This window comes from Athene noctua, chromosome 5 (assembly GCF_965140245.1).
Source record: "Athene noctua chromosome 5, bAthNoc1.hap1.1, whole genome shotgun sequence".
NCBI lineage: Eukaryota > Metazoa > Chordata > Aves > Strigiformes > Strigidae > Athene > Athene noctua.
In genome coordinates this window covers 50,254,528-50,274,943 of record NC_134041.1, presented here as the reverse complement: position 1 = coordinate 50,274,943, position 20,416 = coordinate 50,254,528, and the positions used below count along the sequence as shown (strand labels likewise).

General features: G+C 37.4%; 1 protein-coding gene across 1 annotated transcript in view; it reads right to left on the bottom strand.

Moving 5' to 3' along the window:
* Positions 1-20,416, bottom strand: part of DNTT (DNA nucleotidylexotransferase) — a 102,171-nt gene that overhangs the window by 13,076 nt on the left and 68,679 nt on the right. The window contains exons 9-10 of the mRNA XM_074908400.1: positions 16,170-16,433; positions 14,668-14,751 (exon numbers count right to left, since the gene is read on the bottom strand). Of these exons, the coding sequence (XP_074764501.1) occupies positions 14,668-14,751; positions 16,170-16,433 (348 nt within the window). The remainder of the gene's footprint in view (positions 1-14,667; positions 14,752-16,169; positions 16,434-20,416) is intronic.

Sequence of the window (20,416 nt, the reverse complement as noted above, 5' to 3'; positions counted from 1 at the left end):
CAACACACATTTTTTACATTTTATGGATTGCTATAATATCTGAACATCTACCTTCTAGTACTTTCCTAAGCAATACAAGTGACAACTTTCAGGTGATTTTCCATCCTTGTTCTTCCTAATATTTTCTTGGGGGTTTTTTGAGAGGTTTTGTTCTAAGATTGGCTATTGGTGACTTTTGCTTTGCTGGTAATCAGGCATATTGCTAAATATTTATGCTATGTTTATGAATGAGACTATCAACAGTACAATTTCATGATAATTATAGAACATAAATGCTGAAGTACTAATTGCACTAGAAATGTGAAGTATTTCATCAAGTTCAATAATAAAATTCCACAGCACTGTGAGGACACTGCATTTTCCCTTTGATGTTATCATAACAGTTTTCAGTAGCAAATAACCTAAAGTGCCTCTGACATTATATTATCTCCAAATGTAATTTTCATGTTTAACTGATAGTTTCTGTAGTATTATTCATATCGCCCTGCCTGCTTTAAAATAAAAGCTAATCTGCTCCTAATCCAGCTACAAATAACATGATAAATAAATCAGAGAGAAAAAAATTACTCTTTGAAATGACATTATAACAAACCATGATTGAAAAAGCAGTATTACAAGCATTACCCGTTGACTCAATACCCTCAGGCAAAATCATGTGTAATAGTATTGATGGAAAATAGTGCAGTGGAATTCATTCTAATAATTCTGGGCATGAATAATTTTTGAAGGTAATAGAAGCCAGGATCATAAATTCTCATTTCCTTTTACCACTGGACATGTCCTGTGCTTTTAATCAGAAATATCATACTTGAATATTTCTCTTACAACTTCTCTAATTCTAGTTATAGGTTTATACTTATTAAATTTCTGAACAATAAAAAGATTCACAGAGTAAAACAGAATAATCAGGCTAATTTTAGTATATTCTAGGCAGTTATTTTATTAACTATTTCATAACATGGAGTAACAAAATATCTTCAGGTTTTGTACATGCAAAGTACTTACTCCAAGTAGTTCTGATGAAGAGTGAAGAGAAAGAAAAAGACCAGTGCTGAAGAGCTGACACTTAAAAAAAAAAAAAATTAAAAACATGTTGATTTAACTGAATGAGCACTTTTTTATTTGCTAAAATTTAGTTTGTAAGCAAGACCATGCTGTGCATAAAATGGAACTATTCTCTGTTTAAAATGACAGATATGAAGTTACTGTGTCGTGAAACACTATGCAGTTATGCATCCAATCTCTTCTTACAGTTTTAATCATTAAAAAGATTCCAGAATAAATAAATGTGTAATACATTACCATCCAGACTACAAGAGTATGTTTTCAGTTTGGGGCACACAAAGTGAAGAGAAACTTGGAAGTTCCTATCTGACAACCTAGGCAAAAATTTTAACATGTTAAATAGCACATTGTTGTAAACACAAAGAGAACAAAACTTTATTGCCCCCTGGAGTTCTCTGACAATCTGTGTCCTGTCACAAAGTCCTTACAAATATTAATAGGGATTACTTCCTTTTACACTTTAGCTATGCTTCTGTTTTGCTTTAAGTCTATGTTACTGACAGTAGCTTATCAAATACTGTTAAGCTGGCTTATTGTCATTTTCTTTATTAAAGCTTCACATGACTGAATGAAACAAGAAAAATGCAGAATTCTGGATTTTATGAAACACAGCTGAGTGTAATTCATATGGGATTATTAAAAACAAACTGCTCGAAGAAGCATTATTGGGGTTGCAAAATCAAAGACCTGCAATTTAAGAAATCCCAGAATGTGGTTGATTATATTTTACCTTTAATTCAGTTTTCCTCTGTATTTACATAGAGACGATGTTTTCTTCAAAGAAATACTGCTTCCTTCAATTCATGTAACAGACTTCTTTCACTAGGCAGGAAATACACTGTGCCACAGGGCTAACAAATATTTGCTGACAGCACTGACAACGATCTTGGGTTGCAGATTGTGAGATCAATCAGTCTTAGCAAGTTGAGCTTTTACAGTCTGTTTCTGTTCTAGCTCCCCCTCTTCCCTACTTCCCTATACTGAGTTGTAGCCTTGATCTCTCCCCTCAGATTTCTAATGTAACTTCAGGCTCCACTCATACCATATCCAGAGTAAAGCGAGATAAACAGAGGTTACTCAGTTATTTGAGGCAATTGAAATTTTACCCATTTTTTGTTGCCAGCTTAGAGCTTTAGCCTCATGAATTTAATTGTTTTATAGTCCATCAAACTTCCACTCATGTCTCCTTAGTCATTTTTTCTTCATGCCCTTTTTCAGCTCAGTCTCTTCAACCAACCCAGATTCTTTTCCACAATGCAGCTGCTAACTGGATATACCCTTTCCATACCCCATTGCCTTGTCCAGCCACTTTGCACTTCCTTATCAAATCTGTACATCCACCGTAGATTTATATTCTCACTCCCACGCCACATTCCATTTTCCTCTTTGGGTCTAGCTCTTTCCTTTTCCAGCTTCCTCTCTATCTAGCTTCTTCTCAATCAATTTATTTTTTCTTTTAACAGAAAATCTGAGACTACATTACCTGCCCCACATTCAATAACTTACCCAAGACTGAATAATTGAGTTAAAACACATGAAAATAGTTGGCTCTGTACTTTTCTGGAAACTAAAATTAATTAAAAAATACAGTCAAAATATTTTGGATCTGCACCTACTTATGCACTTTGAGAGCTCTCTCATTTCATTAGCAATAAAAGTGAAGAGCAATACCGTTCACTGTACTGTTCAGAAAAAACACTGAGCAAAGGAAACGATTAGGTACATTTCTCTTTCTGTTAGATGTACAGCTTGCTATTAAATTTAGCTAAATATATACATGAATTATCTGCAGACTTTGTACAAAATGAACTATCATATGCTACATGTGAAACATTTAAACTGCTAAGAGAACAATGGGGAGAAGCACACTTTGGAAGAAAATGCATAATCAGTTTTTAATTTACCAAGAGGTAAGAAAAGTAGATTATTTTAATTCTTAATTTTTAAAAATAGACCAGGTGCAAAAAGAACAAATCCCCCAAATCACATATGCAATTTTCACTTTCCTGAGAGAGAGCGAGAAGAATTGGAACATAAATGAAATTATGTGCATCTGTTTACAATGACTCAGTGTTTAATTGTAGTAATGATTGTGTGAACAACTGATCACACTGGAAATCAATATTATAAACTTTGGATCTTTATGTTTACTTTAGCTTTAATCCAGTCATTATTGCAGACATCTAAAGCAAACTCTGCAGCTGCAGCATGTTTAATTCATCAAGCTGTTCTCAAGGCTGACTGTCTCACTGTTATAACTTCACAGTTTTAGAGCAGCATCTGCCAAAATAAGACTATAACATCCAGTTTTTAAAGAATCATAAAAAATGTCTCTTTAACTGTGCACCTTCTGCGGGCATCTTTTTGCAGTGAAAGGTGGTGTGGAGTAAACATTCTCAGATGAACCAAGAAAACTGAATTTGAGACTGTAACGATTGAATACACAAACACGTGAATATTACACATCTTTATGAAATAAAATGAGGGTATAGAATCATAGCCAGCTCTTCCCTGTGATATGTGTTTTTGAGAAAGAACGTATTGAGTAGTAATAGAAAAGAATCAATGCCTGGAAAACAAAGATGGCTTTTTATTAGGAGACCTGTTTACAAAGTCCTGGGAAGTGCAGGTAACAGCCCAGCCATCTGCAGTCAGTCTGGCTTCCTCAGAGCTTTTTCCATCCTCTAAGCCAAGCCATCACATGAACATAACTCTTCCGACCAACAGAGTCAATGTTGGGTAAAACTAATTTCCAAATAAAAGCTACTGGCTAAGTGTCATGCCAGCAACAGTGACTTAAACTAAGCCAGAGAAAAATTTTAATATCATGGAGGAGGGTAGAAGTTCCAAGTATGTTGCCAGGCATGACTGGATGGGCTGCCTGCTGCACACACCGTGAAGCAACTGTCTGTGAAGCAACTACTTGGGCAAAATATGGGTAGTCACAGAACTCAGCAAACTTACATACACCCTTGAGCCAGCTCATCAAAGCATTACAGTCATTTACCTGGACTGCAATCACACTTTCATCTGGCTTTACAAATGTAAGCAAAGACAGACAAGTCAAGCCCTGCCTGAAGAGTCAGTTAAGGATTTTCCTGAAGAAAAATGGTTTCTGCAGGCAAGTGGTTAAAGACTGTGCAATAGTGATCTTCATAGTGGAAGAAATCCCAGGATAAATTTCTTCTTCCATGTTTATACTGATTTCACAAGGAAAACTAAATATTCTCCTAAAAAAAGGTTGGGAGCATAGGATTTTACTGTTTTCATTGTAACTGTACAGCACTTAATGTTTTGCAAAGCAAAAAGCACTGAAGTTTTCAGAGCATCTTCTGAATTTACTATTCAGAGCAGTTATATAAACCGCCTCTCTTGCTATTCAGCAACTAAATATCATTTAATGCCATTCAAATTCACACAATGGTTTTTAAATGCAAAATTGTCATCAATCATATACAGTCTTCTGCACAGAGTGTCATTTTTTTTTCTAATATTCCTTTAACAATAGAAAACATTAAGGCACCTATTTCCTGTCTTAAATTTCACAAGACATAAAACTAGTAAGTGCTTTCTGCTCCAATGACTCTTCAAAATAATACTGAGCTTGTGACCCTCCTCTTACAAAAACTCAACAACCTACAATGTTAGTGCAAGAACATTCATATGCTAATAATTTAATCAATCTATTCTATCCTAGACCCCCAGCTACACTTTTACAAAAAAGCAATGCTAATTATTTCAATCACTTTATGCCTTGAACTGCATATAGTAATAACTGGACTTAAAAGTGATTTTCTGGAATATTATTGTGAAAACATATGGATTTATATAAGATAAAAATCTAAATCTACAAAACAAACCCAACCCTCAGATCCCACAACCAGCTTGAATGAAAGAGCAATAGGGAATCCCACTGCAGCTGAAACTGTGTGAAGTACAGTGACGAAGTTTTAAACATCCATTAGCATAGCTACAAGGAGTAGTTTCCATATAGTTATCAAAATATAAAAAGAACCAAATTTTCTGACAATATGGGTTCTGAAGTATTTGGTAGTGGTACTAGTTTCAAATTAATTCAGATAAGGGAGTTTAGTTAGGAAGTAATAGTAAAAAAGGCTGACAAATACTGCATTTTAAAAACTCAAATTTATCCATGGTATAAGTGGTAGGGCTGGGATTTCCACAGCACAGTAGATCTTTCATAAGCATCTTCTGTACTGAGCTCTGGGCATCTTCACACCAACCTCTACACAGAAACATGGATTCTGCCAGCTGAGAATCACTGGTATGCAACTATCCAGGATTCCCAAAGGAAAGACAGTTCTAGGGACCAATATTTCTACTTAACACATATATGGTCACACAAACAACATCTCATTGCTTTGTGAACAGAAATATTCAGCAAAACACTAATGAATTGTGCTTTGTTGGAATAATCCGATAGAATTTAGTTTACCAGGCACTTTTAAAAATCCAAGCTTATTTGAGCTCCTGCCAGCTTGCCCATCTTTTCAACAACTTGCTTGACAGGCTACTGGGAGCCTGAGTTCAAATAAATAATTTTAATTACATCAGAGCCAGGGTCCCCAGAGCTTATTGGCTCCAGGAGCCTGGAGCAGCAAGCCAAGGTGAGGGCCTCAGAGCTTGCAGCCCGAATAGCTGTCTGAGCTTTGGAGGTTTGGAACAGTCTGATCTGTGGATTGTTTCCAAAGCTGAGATTCAAAAAGCATTTCCCTTTGCAGAAAGCATCAACATTTTGATTTTCTCTCTGATTAAGAGAACAAGCAAATTTTGAATGATCAAAATCCTTCATTAAACTCTTCTTCTTTCTCCTAGTTATAGGGAAAGGTAAAACACTAAGTGATCAGAATCGTTCATTAAACTGAATGATTTTTTGCCACAGTGGTTAACTACTTATCTTTACAGCAGCTTTGCATTGTGGGAATTTGGTTTTACTGTTGAGAAATGAGATCAAGGAAGGTTAAATGACCTGCTTAAAACTACAGAGAAAATTTGGCTACAGTGCAACCAAAGTTGCAAGCTAAGTCAAACCTCTGGACCACCCTCCTTCCTCAGGCCATATTACAACAATGTGTATGCTCTCTTCAGCTCACACAATTGTCACTTCATGCCAAATGTCAAAATTCCCTCTCATGTTGCCTTTTCACAAGCCAAATCAGGATTAAAAGAAAATGTTCAGAGAACACAAAACACTGAAATTTGTTTGAATATGCCCTCTGATGTCACAGGTCTGAACTGGTACATGACTGACTGTAATCACGTCAGTCTACCAGCCTGACACAATGACCTGTTACAAAGTGATACAAAAAAAGACGTATGTCCTAGGCAAGAACAGACCTACAGCAGAGTAAGAAAAGACGCAAATAGAGTAGGTCACCTGCAGGTATTATTTCCAGACTGTGTATGAATGCCTTCCACATATGTTAAGAGCTATTCTTGATTGTTTTCTCTGCTGAGCCACAACACCAGAAATATATTCAAAATTTTACACATACACTTCACAGTGATTTATCTATTTACTTAAGACATTTCAGGTTCAAAGTCTGGACAGTGCACAGCCCTGAAGAATCTAACTGATAAAACATCACATTATTTTCAGCCTGTTCATTCAACCTTTGCTTTAAACACTAACAGTTATCAGGGTTCTGTTTCCTCAACAGGAATGGAAGTTTGTGGGACAACTGTCTTCACAATCATACAACCATAGAATCACGGAATTGTTTGGGTTTGGAAGGGACCTTAAAGATCACCTTGTTCCAATCCCCCTGCCCTGGGCAGGGACACCATCCACTAGCCCAGGTTGCTCCAAGCCCTGTCCAACCTGGCCTTGAACACTGCCAGGGAGGGGGCAGCCACAGCCCCTCTGGGCAACCTGTGCCAGTGTCTCACCACCCTCACAGGGAAGAATTTCTTCCTTATGTCTAAACTAAATCTATTCTCTTTCAGTTTGAAACCATTACCCATCATCCTATCACTACACTCTCTGATAAAGAGTCCCTCCCCATCTTTCCTGTAGCCCCCTTTAAGTACTGGTAGGCTGCTATAAGGTCTCCCTCAACACTTCTCCAGGCTGAACAACCCCAACTCTCTCAGGAGGTGCTGAGAAGGGAGGTGCTCCAGCCCCTGATCATCTTCATGGCCTCCTCTGGACCTGCTTGAGCAGGTCTATGTCCTTCTTACACTGATACTGGGGGTCCCAGAACTGGATGAAGTACTCCAGGTGGGGTCTCACAGGAGCAGAGCAGAGGAGCAGAATCACCTCCCTTGACCTGCTGGCCACATGTCATTTGATGCAGCTCAGGATACGGTTGGCTTTCTGGGCTGTGAGTGCACATTGCTGGCTCATACTCAGTTTTTCAATATCAATAACCCCAAGTCCTTCTCCGCAGGGCTGCTCTCAATCCACTCTTTGCCCAGCCTGTAATTGTGCTGGGCATTGCCTTGACCCATGGGCAGGACCTTGCACTTGGCCTTGTTGAACTCCATGAGGTTTGCACAGCCCACCTCTCAAGCCTGGCCGGGTCCCTCGGATGGCACATCCCTTCCCTCCAGCGTGTCGATGGCACCACACAGCTTGGTGTCATCGACAAACATGCTGAGGGTGCACTCAATCCCACCGACCCCTGAGGAATGCCACTTGTCACCGGGCTCCACCTGGACATTGAGGTGCTGACTGCAACTCCTAGAGCGCAACCATCCAGCCAATTCCTTATCCACCAAGTGGTCCATCCATCAAATCCATGTCTGTCCAATTTAGAGACAAGGATGTCATGCAGGACAGTGTCAAATACTTTGCACAAATCCAGGGAGAGGATGCCAGTTGCTCTTCTCTTATCCACCAACCCTGCAACCCCATTGTATAAGGTCACCAGGTTGGTCAGGCATGATTTGACCTTAGTGAAGCCATGTTGGCTGTCACCAATCACCTCCTCCTTTTCCATGTGCCCTAGAATAGTTTCCAGGAGGATCCTCTCCATGATCTTGCTGGACACAGAAGTGAGATTGACTAGCTTGTAGTTCCCCAGGTCTTCCTTTTGTCCCCTTTTTAGAAATGGGGATTATGTTTCCCTTTTTCCAGGCAGTGGGTGCTTCACTGGACTGCCACAATTTCTCAAATATGATGGACAGTAGCTTAGCCACTTCATCTACCAGGTCCCTCAGGACCCGTGGATGTATCTCCTAGGGCTTTGGCCTTCCTAATCTGATCCTTGGCTGCTTGGACAATTTCTGTGTATACCTCCCAGGCTGTCTGTCCTTGCTTCCACCCTCTATAGGCTTCCTTTTTATGTTTGAGCTAGTCCTGGAGCTCCTTGTTCATCCATGCAGGCCTCCTGGCAGTCTTACTTGACTTCCTCTTTGATGCAATGCATCACTCCTGAACTTGGAGGAGGTGATCATTGAATATTAACCAGCTTTCTTGGGCCCCTCTTCCCTCCAGAGCTTTACCCCATGCTACTCTACCAAGCAATGTAAACAGTGCCAGGCACTGTGTCTTAGGAACCGCGTATGTCAGGTGTTTTGGAAGCTGAAGAAGAGCTTTTTATATCCAGTGACTACACATAGAGAACCAGAGGGAGCAGAGAGAGATTCAACCAGCCAGACTACAGCAAATCTACAGCTGTTTATAACAAAGGTTGGATGAGCCATGAGGAAGAACAGGATCACAACAGTTATGAACTGCAAGCTGCAACTTCAGATAACATCCAGGGACACAGTGTGAGAAAAAAAAATAATAAAGCCAGAATAACAGAAGTTAAAACACAATCAGCTTAAATTACAAACACAGCTTTTCTTGATGATGAAAGTTTTGGAACTTGAATTTCATTTCAGTGCTTACAGTCTGGAATCTAAGCTATATTTAGAACTGGTTAATTTTAATTTCAGCAGAAAGACATAGCTTATGTTTTCCAGAGCTACAACAGTACTCTAGGTAACTCACAAGGGCCTATTGGATCCTTTCAATACTGGGGTAAGGAAAGTAACTCTTTAAACTTACATTTTACAACACTAAGGTGTAGCCACCCTTTTTACAGTCATTTCCTGGATTTTGAAGTGGTATTAATAGTACTCAGGAGAAAGTAGGCAGCAACATTGGAGTATACAAAACTGTGTCAAATAAAGAAGAAATGGAGACTTGGATAAAATTAATCCCAGAGACAAAGTAGAAGGATGAAGAGTACATACAGACATCATCTTTACGGTGGAGCAAACTTCAAAATTAAAGATGATACTAAGTTTATAAGCCAACTGGACCATAGCATTTCATATTCTAGAGATCAAGGAAGTTTTTCCCTAACTAATATTCTTACTGAAGAAAAGCACACACTTGAGTCTGAGAGCCATTTCATGGTAGAACAGTAATTCTACATTGTCTTACCCACCCCTCTCATGGTGAAGAATGGAAAAATTCAATACTATGGAGCCCAGCTTCAGACACTCTCTGCAGTGCCCTTCTGCATGACAAGGCTCTAGCTAACAGCACCAGAGTTTGGTAAAGGAGCAACAAACCACCTTTGCAGCTCCTGAATCTTTTTCCAAGTTGCTGACACTCTAAAAGGGGATAAGCACTCATACTTCAAGGACAGCTACTCCTTTAAAATTAGAAAGCCTGTGGTTTGCCAACCACTTTAAAAATCACTTTAAAAATAATAAAACGTTAAAGTGAAAGTAAATCACACATCTATTGCATTCTCATTCAAGCAGATGATAGTTACTCAGCTCAAAGACAGGTGTTTAAAAATAAAACAGGGTTTAGAGCTGTATCTTCTTTAGTTAGAACCACTAGATCTCTCTCCATTTTACCCAGTTAAAAAGCTATTAGGATGTTGTCAAAACTTGCTAATGACTACTCTAGTACACCACAAACTTTTAAAAATTGCAGAAACGTGCCTTTCAAATCTAAGTATGTGACAAACTATATATATATACATGCACACTAAAAACTGCAGTTCAGACAGTGAACTGATGACCATGTGACATAAATATATAACAGAGATCAGTGCTTACACTATTATTAGCTCCTGATTAAATCTCGACACAACACGTTGGAACCAAAAATTCTGTATAGTGGGTTAAGGGATAAATGACCCCAATTCCAATGCAGAGGGGTGTGAAAACAACCAGTGATGCCATGGTTTCCAGCTTAAAGACCTTAATTTTTCTAAGGAAAAGCCTACTGTTCAGCTGACCTGACTTATGGTTCACACAGAAAAATGAAATTCATTTTTGCAAAAGCACTTCTACTTTACTTAGAGAGAATATTGTTCATTCATGAATCAGGAAAGCATTACAGTGAGAATTTTATTAGCCTGATTCATAAATGTGTCATGCCATTTGTAACCAGTGCAACAGCAATAATAATATTGTAAGACATGGGGAATATGCAATTTCTCTTTCTTTCTGATGGCTGATCAACAAATTCCTTCATTCCATAAGTGTAGCAATCATTGTAAGGTTTGATCTCTAGCTGACGTGAATCACAGAAACTTCATATTTCAAGTTGGTATATACAAGTGCTGATTTCCATAGCTTTAGGATACAGTTCTAAAGAGGCACGGATTTGGACATCCACTCATCATTTTATGAAAAAGAGGCTGGCAGATAATTTTTAGAAAAATTTTAATTTTTGTGATCATAATTTTCCTACCAAAGGAAGATCTACAAAATGCTGGTTTTATTACAGAAGTAAAAAATCATTAGTTTGATAGTGCCACACTATCGTCCAAAACCCACAAATATATGAAAAAGATTCACATTAGAGAAAAAAAATATCAAGGCTGAGGAATGATCTCACAGTGTAACTTTGTAACGAGTCTCTGGAGAAAATATCTGTTCCTTTTGTTCCTCTCTGCAAAGCTATGTAATTGATTCCTAACTCCTGTGTTAATGCTCCCTATTCCTGTCAGAATCCCTTTGGAAATACATTAAAGTAACCAGGACTCTCTCCTGATGCAACCCCTTGAACACTGGAATCTGGGATTCTCTGACACGCATCACGTTTCAGGCAGTGGGCCACGGTGGAAGCTTCAGTGCCAAAGGGTTGATAAATATTAATATAGTAGAATAAAGTATACTAAATTATATATTGGAATGTAGAGTAAACCAGGAAACTGTTGTCTTTTATAATGAAAGACAGTCTCTTACAGACATTGGTACGTTCCAGACAAAAAAAAAAAGTTAAAAAAAAATCAAAGTATGTTTACTATAACAGGGTTTATTAACTTCTTATACCACCTTGCAAAATTTTAAATGACAACGGGCAAGTGTTTTCAAAGAAAGGATCTATTCTTCATCAGAATCAAGAATTAGTTTGACCGTCCCTGAGGTTTCTTTCTCTTTTGCTGTACACATGCACACACACAGAGCAATAAAAGAAGAATGAAGCAGAAAGGATTTGACCCAGCTCCTGAATTATACCCCAGTGGCTGTTAGAGTTGTCCATGAAAGTTTGTCTGCCTGGACAGAACCAGTGACATCAGGTAATGTCTCTTCAGCAAACAAGGTGAGAAATATGGAAAAGATGTGAGTCAGTTTTTACCTATGGTGCCTAACTAACCTTAATTAAGGTTGAGGGATCTTAAGCAGCTTGCACAAGGGATATCTGCTTCTTGATTGTTTTTAGCTTTAAGAAATCTTTCCTTTGAGAAAGGAAGATTTCCTACCACGAAGAAAAATGTCCTTACCAAATACATATGTTCATGTTCCAATCTAAATTTAAGAGATGATACAGAAAAAACATCCATGTTTTCCGTGTTCCCCCCTAGTCAAATCTTTTTTAAATAGAAGCACTAGAATTACAGTAAAGAAGATTCCCTAGTCTTCATAATTAAAGAAAAATACCTAAACATAGCATGATTTGGGTATATGTTCCCTGAAACAGCACTAAAGTTACTAATTATTTGCATCACTGATTTTAAGCTTACTAACCTGATGACCCTAAAAATTAATCAATCTTGGCAGCAAAACACCTTTCTGCAAATTTCTCTTCTGCTATGGGTCACCATCTCAAGTTCCACAGTTACAGACACCATTGCTCTATTCTGCACACTCTTGACTTTATTACACACTGGGTGGCAGTGTGGAAGGCTTTTTGTTCAAAATGTTCTTTATGGGAATAACAATACAAAAATTGCAAAGTTAAAAATAAGAAAAAAAATACTTGAATTTAACACATTAGATTATAAATAGCAGAATACTTAGAAGAGGGGTATGGTGTCTCCTTATTTCTTGTTAGAACAACACTACTTGATAACAGACCCTGTTTTAAGGAGATTATAACTTCAGTGCTGCCTGGTATGAGATTTTTCATATTGCATATCTGTTGTAGAATTTTCTTTGTGGAAAATTTCAGCTAATGTAATTTAGCTATTTTTGATTGCAGCAGAGACAAGAACAGTATTCTGCTGTGTCAACAGATTAACATGACTTTTTTGAAATCTGTAGTACATCTGTGTTTTGCAGCAAAAAACAAAATTTGGAAGTAAACTGGCTGTGTCTGGGATTAAATGAGAAAAGGAAGACTTAAATATTATTGGGAAGGTGAGGGGTGACAATGGACAGACATTCAAAAGCAGAGTCCACCCCTAGAAAGGGACAATTGATCCATTCATGTCCTTCATTTGATATATAGAAATCCTAGATTAATGACTTCATGGTCAAGATAGCCCCGAAGGTTTGGATTTTTTTTTTTCCTTGCCCTTGTTCTAGAATTCCTGCATTATAATAAGAAAAATTTTGCAAGTCTTGCTTCCCAGTCCTCTCACTAATTCTGTTTCTTTGGTTTTGGCCAGCACACTGAGGAAAGGTAAGTTGAGACTCAGACATGTAGAAGGTCTGGAGATTCAGTTACAGCTACAGTTGATGGCTTTGGGAAACATGTCATGGATATAGACATTTCTATGTATTTTGCAAAGTTCTGAGGCAGATATTCATCAGGAGAAAATTCAGGCTAGACACTGCAAACAGGAGGCCCTTGAAATCAATGGATTTTTAGGGCCTTAAATCTTTCTCTGCCTCAGTTCTTCACTTGAAAATTTGGGAAGACAAGAGCATCTTTCTTCCCAGAGGACATTGTGAAGATAAACTCATCATTTATCTGTGGAACATCCTGGCTTGTCCAGTGAAATACACATAGAAACTTTAATTTTCTTTCTCAGAAGGATTTGAATGGTATGTCAGATATAAAGCCTAAACACAATAAAGAAAAAATAATATTGATTGATGCTGTTCATGAATGAACAGGGTCTATTTTGCATCACCAAATGCCTCAGGGTTCTGGTAAAAGCAGCAGATATAATGATAGATACTTTTACACCAGGCAGGAAAATTTTGCTGCATGCAAAAAATAACACTGGTATTGCTTACATTTTTTGTATTTCCCTAGAGCAGTTATCTGTTACACCCAAAAAGCTATTTAACAGACCACATATTAACTTGCAGATAATAACATTTGTTATGTTGAGGCAAAGTGTTTACGTTTTGAATGCTTTCAAAATATATAAAACAGGCAGAAAGACAATGACATCATCCCTGAGTTCATGAAGAAACTTCCCCCCTTAGATATTTGATAGCATATTTGTCTATTATGCGATTGTATATTTTCTTCTGAAGCATCTAGTATTGATGATTGTTGGAGACAGGATATTTGACTAAATGGTTCATTAGTTTGATCATTTCCCCAGGTTTCTATGTGAACTAAGGATGCTATAGCATCTGAGCCTGACAAGCACATACAGAGACAGCTGAAAGGGAGTAAGGGCTTAGATCATTGCTGTGTCTCACAATGAGACAATACTGCATGTAAGTAGAGATGCTAAAAGCAGTCTCCATTCTGTGAAGAATACATAGGAAAGATTAATGTAAAATCTTGACATGGAACTTTTGCCTTCCCCTATAACAACATCAATAAACATCTTCAATATTGATTTTTGCTTATTATTAAAATGGCCTAGTACAAATACAGACATTAAGCCAGATAAATGCAGAGAACAATATAACTGCTGTCAAGAGCATTTAGACCAGAAATACTTCCAACTGACTAAACAGAACTGCACATAGACTTCTGAATGGAGGGCTTTAAAAATAAGACAATCCCCAATCTCCACTTAGTATTATACCCTACAAAAACTTCCGCAGGCCTTCTAGTAGAGCCTGTACCACTCAATATCCTTTCTGCTTTTGAAACATCAGCATGATTGCTGTTGCCATTGTGCCTGTGACAAAGAAATGAACTTTTATTCTGAAATGGGACCGTAAAATACTTTTTTCAAATACTTGCAGATGAGTTTTTATCAGTTTTGTGAAAGCTGCACAATTCTTTCCAAACATCATTGTCTAATATATGTTTCTTATTAAATTTCAGAAATTACCTTAGCAAAGTCAAAAAAGATTTCTGGATTACTTGTTCAGATTTAATCAAGCTCTGTCAGTGAAACTAAATCTTGTGAAGAGGGGACTGTTTTACCACATAATAGATAGAAAATCAAGCTAAAATAGTCTGTATACTTGAATATCAAAAATGAACTAAAAATGCATACTCAGAAATAAAAACATGATAACTTTATTTCTGAGATTAAACAGTACCTCTCTCCTGTCATATAAGGCATGGTTATCCAATATCATCTTCTTTTCATGAGTAGCATACCTCCGCAAATCACGTCCAAATTGCTGTAAAAGATATAGCAAATATGAGCAATTCTGACAAATCAAAAGTGTTATCCTTTGTATAAGACCTCCAACGCCAAACCAAGCAATAAATGACCATGTTAAAATTACCTCTATTAAAAGAAAATAGGCTGAAAAAATGGATCATCTGGAAGGACAATGTTTTGAGAGGCAATGGTCCATCATTTCAATTGGTTAGTCTGAGAATAGTTGAGCACTGTACGAGAAAGTAAGTTTATGTATAACCTGTGATGGGCTCCCACAGTCTGTAGGTGAACTATCTCAACAGGGAGTAGGAGATGAGTGAGACAGAGAAAGATGGAGTCATTGCCTACTCAACCAAAGGGTCTCACAAAGTGCATTTTTAGTGTAGACACCCACCTACAGAGTTGAGAGAAGGGCTTTTAAGTAGCCAAACACTTCCAGGATAAGAAGCACCCCAAAGTCTGCAGAACTTAATGTAAGGTCCAAATAAATACATTTTTTATCTCAAAAAAGTGGCTGAAATAACTCATCAGCTCAGCAGGAGAACACATCAATTGTAACATTCTGCCTCCTCTAAAACATCCTGCTTCCAATTAACCTCAGTAGAACAGAGTGGTAATGCACCTGTACTGCTTCTAGCACATCAAAAAGATCATTCAGAGCAGGCCCAGGAGCACTCCATTATACCATGTAATCACTCCCTAAGAAAATGAACATCAGAAGGCAAGCATGTAGAACAGATTAAAAAATAATTCTGTCTGGAGACAGATAAATCAGTTGAGTTTTGAGTTTCCATTTAGATAGAGTTTATTATTTTTAAAATACTGTACTATTTTATATTATAGCCACTGACTACATTGTCTACTGTGAAAGTTTTCTTAACAAGATATCAGTCAAAACAGATTTTATTCTAGTTCAAAAATAATGTCTAAATTTTAAAATTTTCCCTTTTTTTTTTTTTACAATTTAGAACACTCATTTTATGTAATTTTATCTGATCCAAAAAGAAAGATGTCAAATAGTTTTCAATTTCCTAGAAAACAAACTAAGTTCCAGTTCAGAACATCTCTTCCTCAAATGTTTGATTTCCTGTAAAATTCTATGGCATCTCTCTACTCAGTAACCATTTAAATTGCTTGTTAACACTAGTATGATGTAAAAAGACAATGCAACTGACTGAAAATCTAGCTCTTCAGTCCACGAAATTAATCACTATGCTTCAAGGAAAACAGATGTTAACTCCTCTACAGAGACATTCATAAATGTCAGTGATGAGTTCATCAGCTCCAACCTATGATCACAGGTTGATGACAGCATGAAATGTGACGTGTGGAGAGAAGGAATATTTTTTTTTAATCCATGAACACTGAATGGTCCTGCAATAGCAAAAATAGGCTAGAAATGCTAAGAAAACATAGACTGTTGTGGTTACTTACCCTGGAGCCTGTCCAGCCCAACAGAGCATATGCATATTGCTCAAAGGGGGTTATGACGAGATCTACACGGATTGCCTTCCAGTCTTTGACTTCTGCCATATCAAAGTTTTTTGACGTGTTGTAACTGCTGTTGTTTACTCTTGGCTGATATAATTTTAAAATTGCAAAACACTTCTGAAAATTATCCATGGCATCAACTTTTCTGCTCGGTAGCTGTTCTTTTACAAATGTTGACTCAATGATATCACAATATAGGAGTAAGCCCTGAAGAGAAGACATTGCTTACATTGAATTGCTGGAGTGGTTTTACTGTAATTCCAGAGTTTATCGACAGTTGTTTTTAAAAATTCATGTAAAATGCAGTTTCAGCAAACACAGAACTGTGTCAGACCCAATCTGGGCTAAGCAGAGAAAAGAAACAGCTGCAACTTTTAGAAAAATATTACCAGATCCTTTGAGAGAAATCTGCAGTGGCAGTCATCTGATTGTGGCAATGTCCTGCTCTGTACTAAGGAGACAATATTTGCAATTTTTCCCCTCCATCTTTTCCTCCTAAGCTTTTTGTAGTTGATGTCAACAGAAATTTCTGAGTAGGTATTAATGCTTTCCCACATGGCAGACATCTAGAAAAACAGACAGAGCACAGTCTTTCTGACAGATTCCAGAGCATTTGGACTGTGTCTGCTGTGTGAGATTTCCTTGTGACAAGGTCTGGAGTCTCCAGAGAAGTGGAATGGCTCTGTCCATGCCTTTCATTTGAAGGGAATGCACCAAAAGACTATTGAACAAGAGTCGGATTTTATTAAAGCATAAACAAGATTTTCATTTTATAATAATGAACATTCAGTGTGAGAAAAATTGAAGTAATAGAGCACTGTAAATTAATTCCTTCTAATCCAGCACTGTAGGAGGGGCTGGGTGGAAAGAGGTAACGTTTTCTTCCAGCCTTACTCTGTAACCAGAAACCTTTCAATGGCTCCTAGGGTTGCAGTAAACTCTGCACTATCTCCTCTAGACCCTTAGGAAAAGCATCTTTCTGCCTTTCCTCAGGATTGACTTTGTGCCTGTTCTTTGCATTTCTAGGCAGCTTCCAAGGCTACTGGTTTCCTGGACATCTCAGACTTACCCTGCACTGCCAAAGCTTCTTAGAGCTCTGCATATTCAGGTCTCTTCAGGTAAAGTGCAATACCCCCTCAACAGCCAGAAAACTTCTCACCACCCAAAGCACAGCACCTGGGACAAGACAAGGAGCAGCCTCCCTCTCTCTGCTTGCCCAGCACGTCATTTTTAAAGAACACAAAATGTCAAATATGCAATAATAAATAATTAAAGCAGATATTGTCCATCACACTGCTTCCTTCAGTCATCCTTGAGTCTTCAGAATAGAAATGGAACTTGATACATAATAATACAACAATGCTCAGTGTCACTGAAGTCATCTCTAGCGGGAGGGCTCAGCTGGCAAGAAGATTCTGCTCTCTGAGAGTGGTTCCACATGATGAAAACACTTAGATGTGTGCCTAAATCCTGGTACACTCACCCTTAATTTATCTTTTATAGATTCATAAAATATAGGAGAGCATTGTGACTGCCTCCTCTGAGCTCCTGATTTCACAGAAAGTAGAGACCTTTGCAGAAGAAATTTAACTTTGTTATAAAGGTTAGCAACAATAGCGCATAAACCACTTCATAGTCTATCGGGTGTTTAATTGTTATTACTAGAAGGAAAACTACTAAGCTGAACTTCCTAACTTCATGTTCTGACTAGATCAGATCATGAGCTTTCATCTTCAAGATCAACAAGCCTACAACAATAATGTCTTTTCATATCTCCTTTTATATTTATCTAACTTACACATTGATCAAACCCACTTCTCAGATTTCTCACTGATTAGATGAATAGACTCAGTTTCTTAAAATTTCCAATATCAGGGTTTCTTTTGGTCCTTGAATTAATTTTTTTGTGTCTCCTTTGAAGGCCCTCAAATGTTTACAGAGTCTCCTTCCTCTGGACTAGGAATTCTTGTACTAGTCTCACCATAAAAAGCACAGTCAAGAATGCCTCCTGACTTTAGTTAACATATCCCTTAATATATGTTAAAGAATCATACTAGTTTTGTGGCTTGGGTTTTTTTAGAATTGCAATATTGAACCGAGAGTGTATAGAAGTGTCTACAATGGTCTCCATGTCAGACCTCTTATGAACGCAGGTGACAATGAACTGATTTTGGAAGAATATCTCCGTATTAAACATCAGGTTTTGATTATTTCTTTTATACAGTGCAAGTGTAATAACTTTACACGATAATATGTTAAATACCTTAGAGAATACTTTACAGCAATAAAATTACTTTTATCACTCAGAGCTATAATTCTGACAAAAAAAGCATAACCAAAACACTTAAGATATTATTTCCATGAAGAGACACTGATAGGTATTACGATATTTTCAGCCTCCAGGTTTCTGTTGATGATAGTTCCAAATTAATGATCCTGTTATTTTACATGGAAACAGTCACAGGTGGTTTTGTGGGTCACCGGGACAACCTTTTTAATGATAACTATTTGACTTGCATTGACATTCTTTCACTTAGTTTGGAATTTTTTCTCATTTTGAAGATTTATTATAAACTAAATTGAGAAAACTCCTTATGTAGCTCATTCTACTGGATGACTAGTTTCCAAGTCTGCCAATTTGAAAACGCTTAATTTTAGCAGGTGCTCTGTCACATCCATCTTTAAAACAGATAGTAATTTTTTCTTAATTTTACCCCCACGTCACAAAGCACTGATGGTTGCTATTTCCAAATATAGACTCAAAACAGCTGCTGAATGTTAATGCATAACTGCTTATTATCTCTTTTTGATGAAACTATGCCTGCCTTCAGGTTAAATTTGTTGCTTTTAATGCTAAAAAATGCTTTTAATCTCATTGATCATTGACCAGTAATTGATGACTTCAAGCTTTTATTAAGCACTGACATTCTTCCCATCCTCTGTAAAAATCTTCTAGCTACTTCATTGGTGCTTTCTCATCTTTTGCTTCATTTTCCTTTTTGCTCTTAGAAATTTGGGGCATTACATAGCATATCCTAGAGCAAATCTAAATAATTTATTTCCCTAGGCGGAGACCTAACTTGTTTAAGTTTTGGTAAAGTCTTATTTTATAGTTCTGAGTACCTACATTTCCAGTACCTATATGCTGTTTGTAGTCACTGTGCTCAGAATACCAGGTTTGCACATTTGACACAGGCTCTATTAGTGTTTGCGTCCTCTTAAATGAAGTTGAAATCTCAGTTTTGGTGCAAGAAATCAGGAAATAAAGCCCATCTTTGATGGACTTCAAAAGGAATGGAATTCCTACTGTAGGTGGGCAGTCTTAACACAATTTTTGTTTCTGATCGCTTGAGAAATCCAGCAAGATATCACAGCCTGCAGTGGTTTCTATCTTCATGGGCAAGCAGACAAGCACCTAGGGAGTGTTTTGTCTCAGTGAGATCTGGAAACAGTCGCACATGGCCACCAGTATCCCATACTTGTATTTTTAGCCTGTAAGCTCTTGAGGAGATACAATTATATATTACCTGTATGTCTGTAATGGATAAAATGGCCTCGACATAAAATATTCAGGCCTTTTAAGATGTTAATTTTTAACTTTTAGTGATACACTGTATCCTCTGCTTCATCAATATTTTCATTCTAACAGCTGTGTTATCATCTTATAGATGATCTCTTCTGCATCAGCTTTACCTAGTTTTCAAAGTCATTTTTTCCAGCTTGCTACTCATTACAGAAATATATAGTTGTAAATGAAAACAGGGTAAACTTGACATGTCAGTTATGTGCTGTATTGCCCACATTAAAAATGAAGACATTCTCTTTACCTAAAGTCATCCTGGACACCTATTAAAGGTCCTCCTTTTGAGATCTCTAAGCTGCTTGAAGAGTTCAAATTCTGCCTGTTAAACCACAGAGTTTAAAGATGGGTCCCTTCTCTCTTTTTTTTTTCTCATTCTATTTTCATATTTAGGAACTTCAAGGGAACACCCCCTGGGGTCCATGAGACGTAACATCAAGCAATCATGAAGAAGTTACAACAAATCATTATTGGAGATTTCCTACTGCTGTTTTCCTTTGCTGACTAGGCCATGTCTTCTACCTGAATAGATTTTAAGTATTTGCGGTTGGCCACAGTTAGCAAGTGTGACTAGAAAGATACGTCTCTGTGGGTCATTCTATAGTGTCTT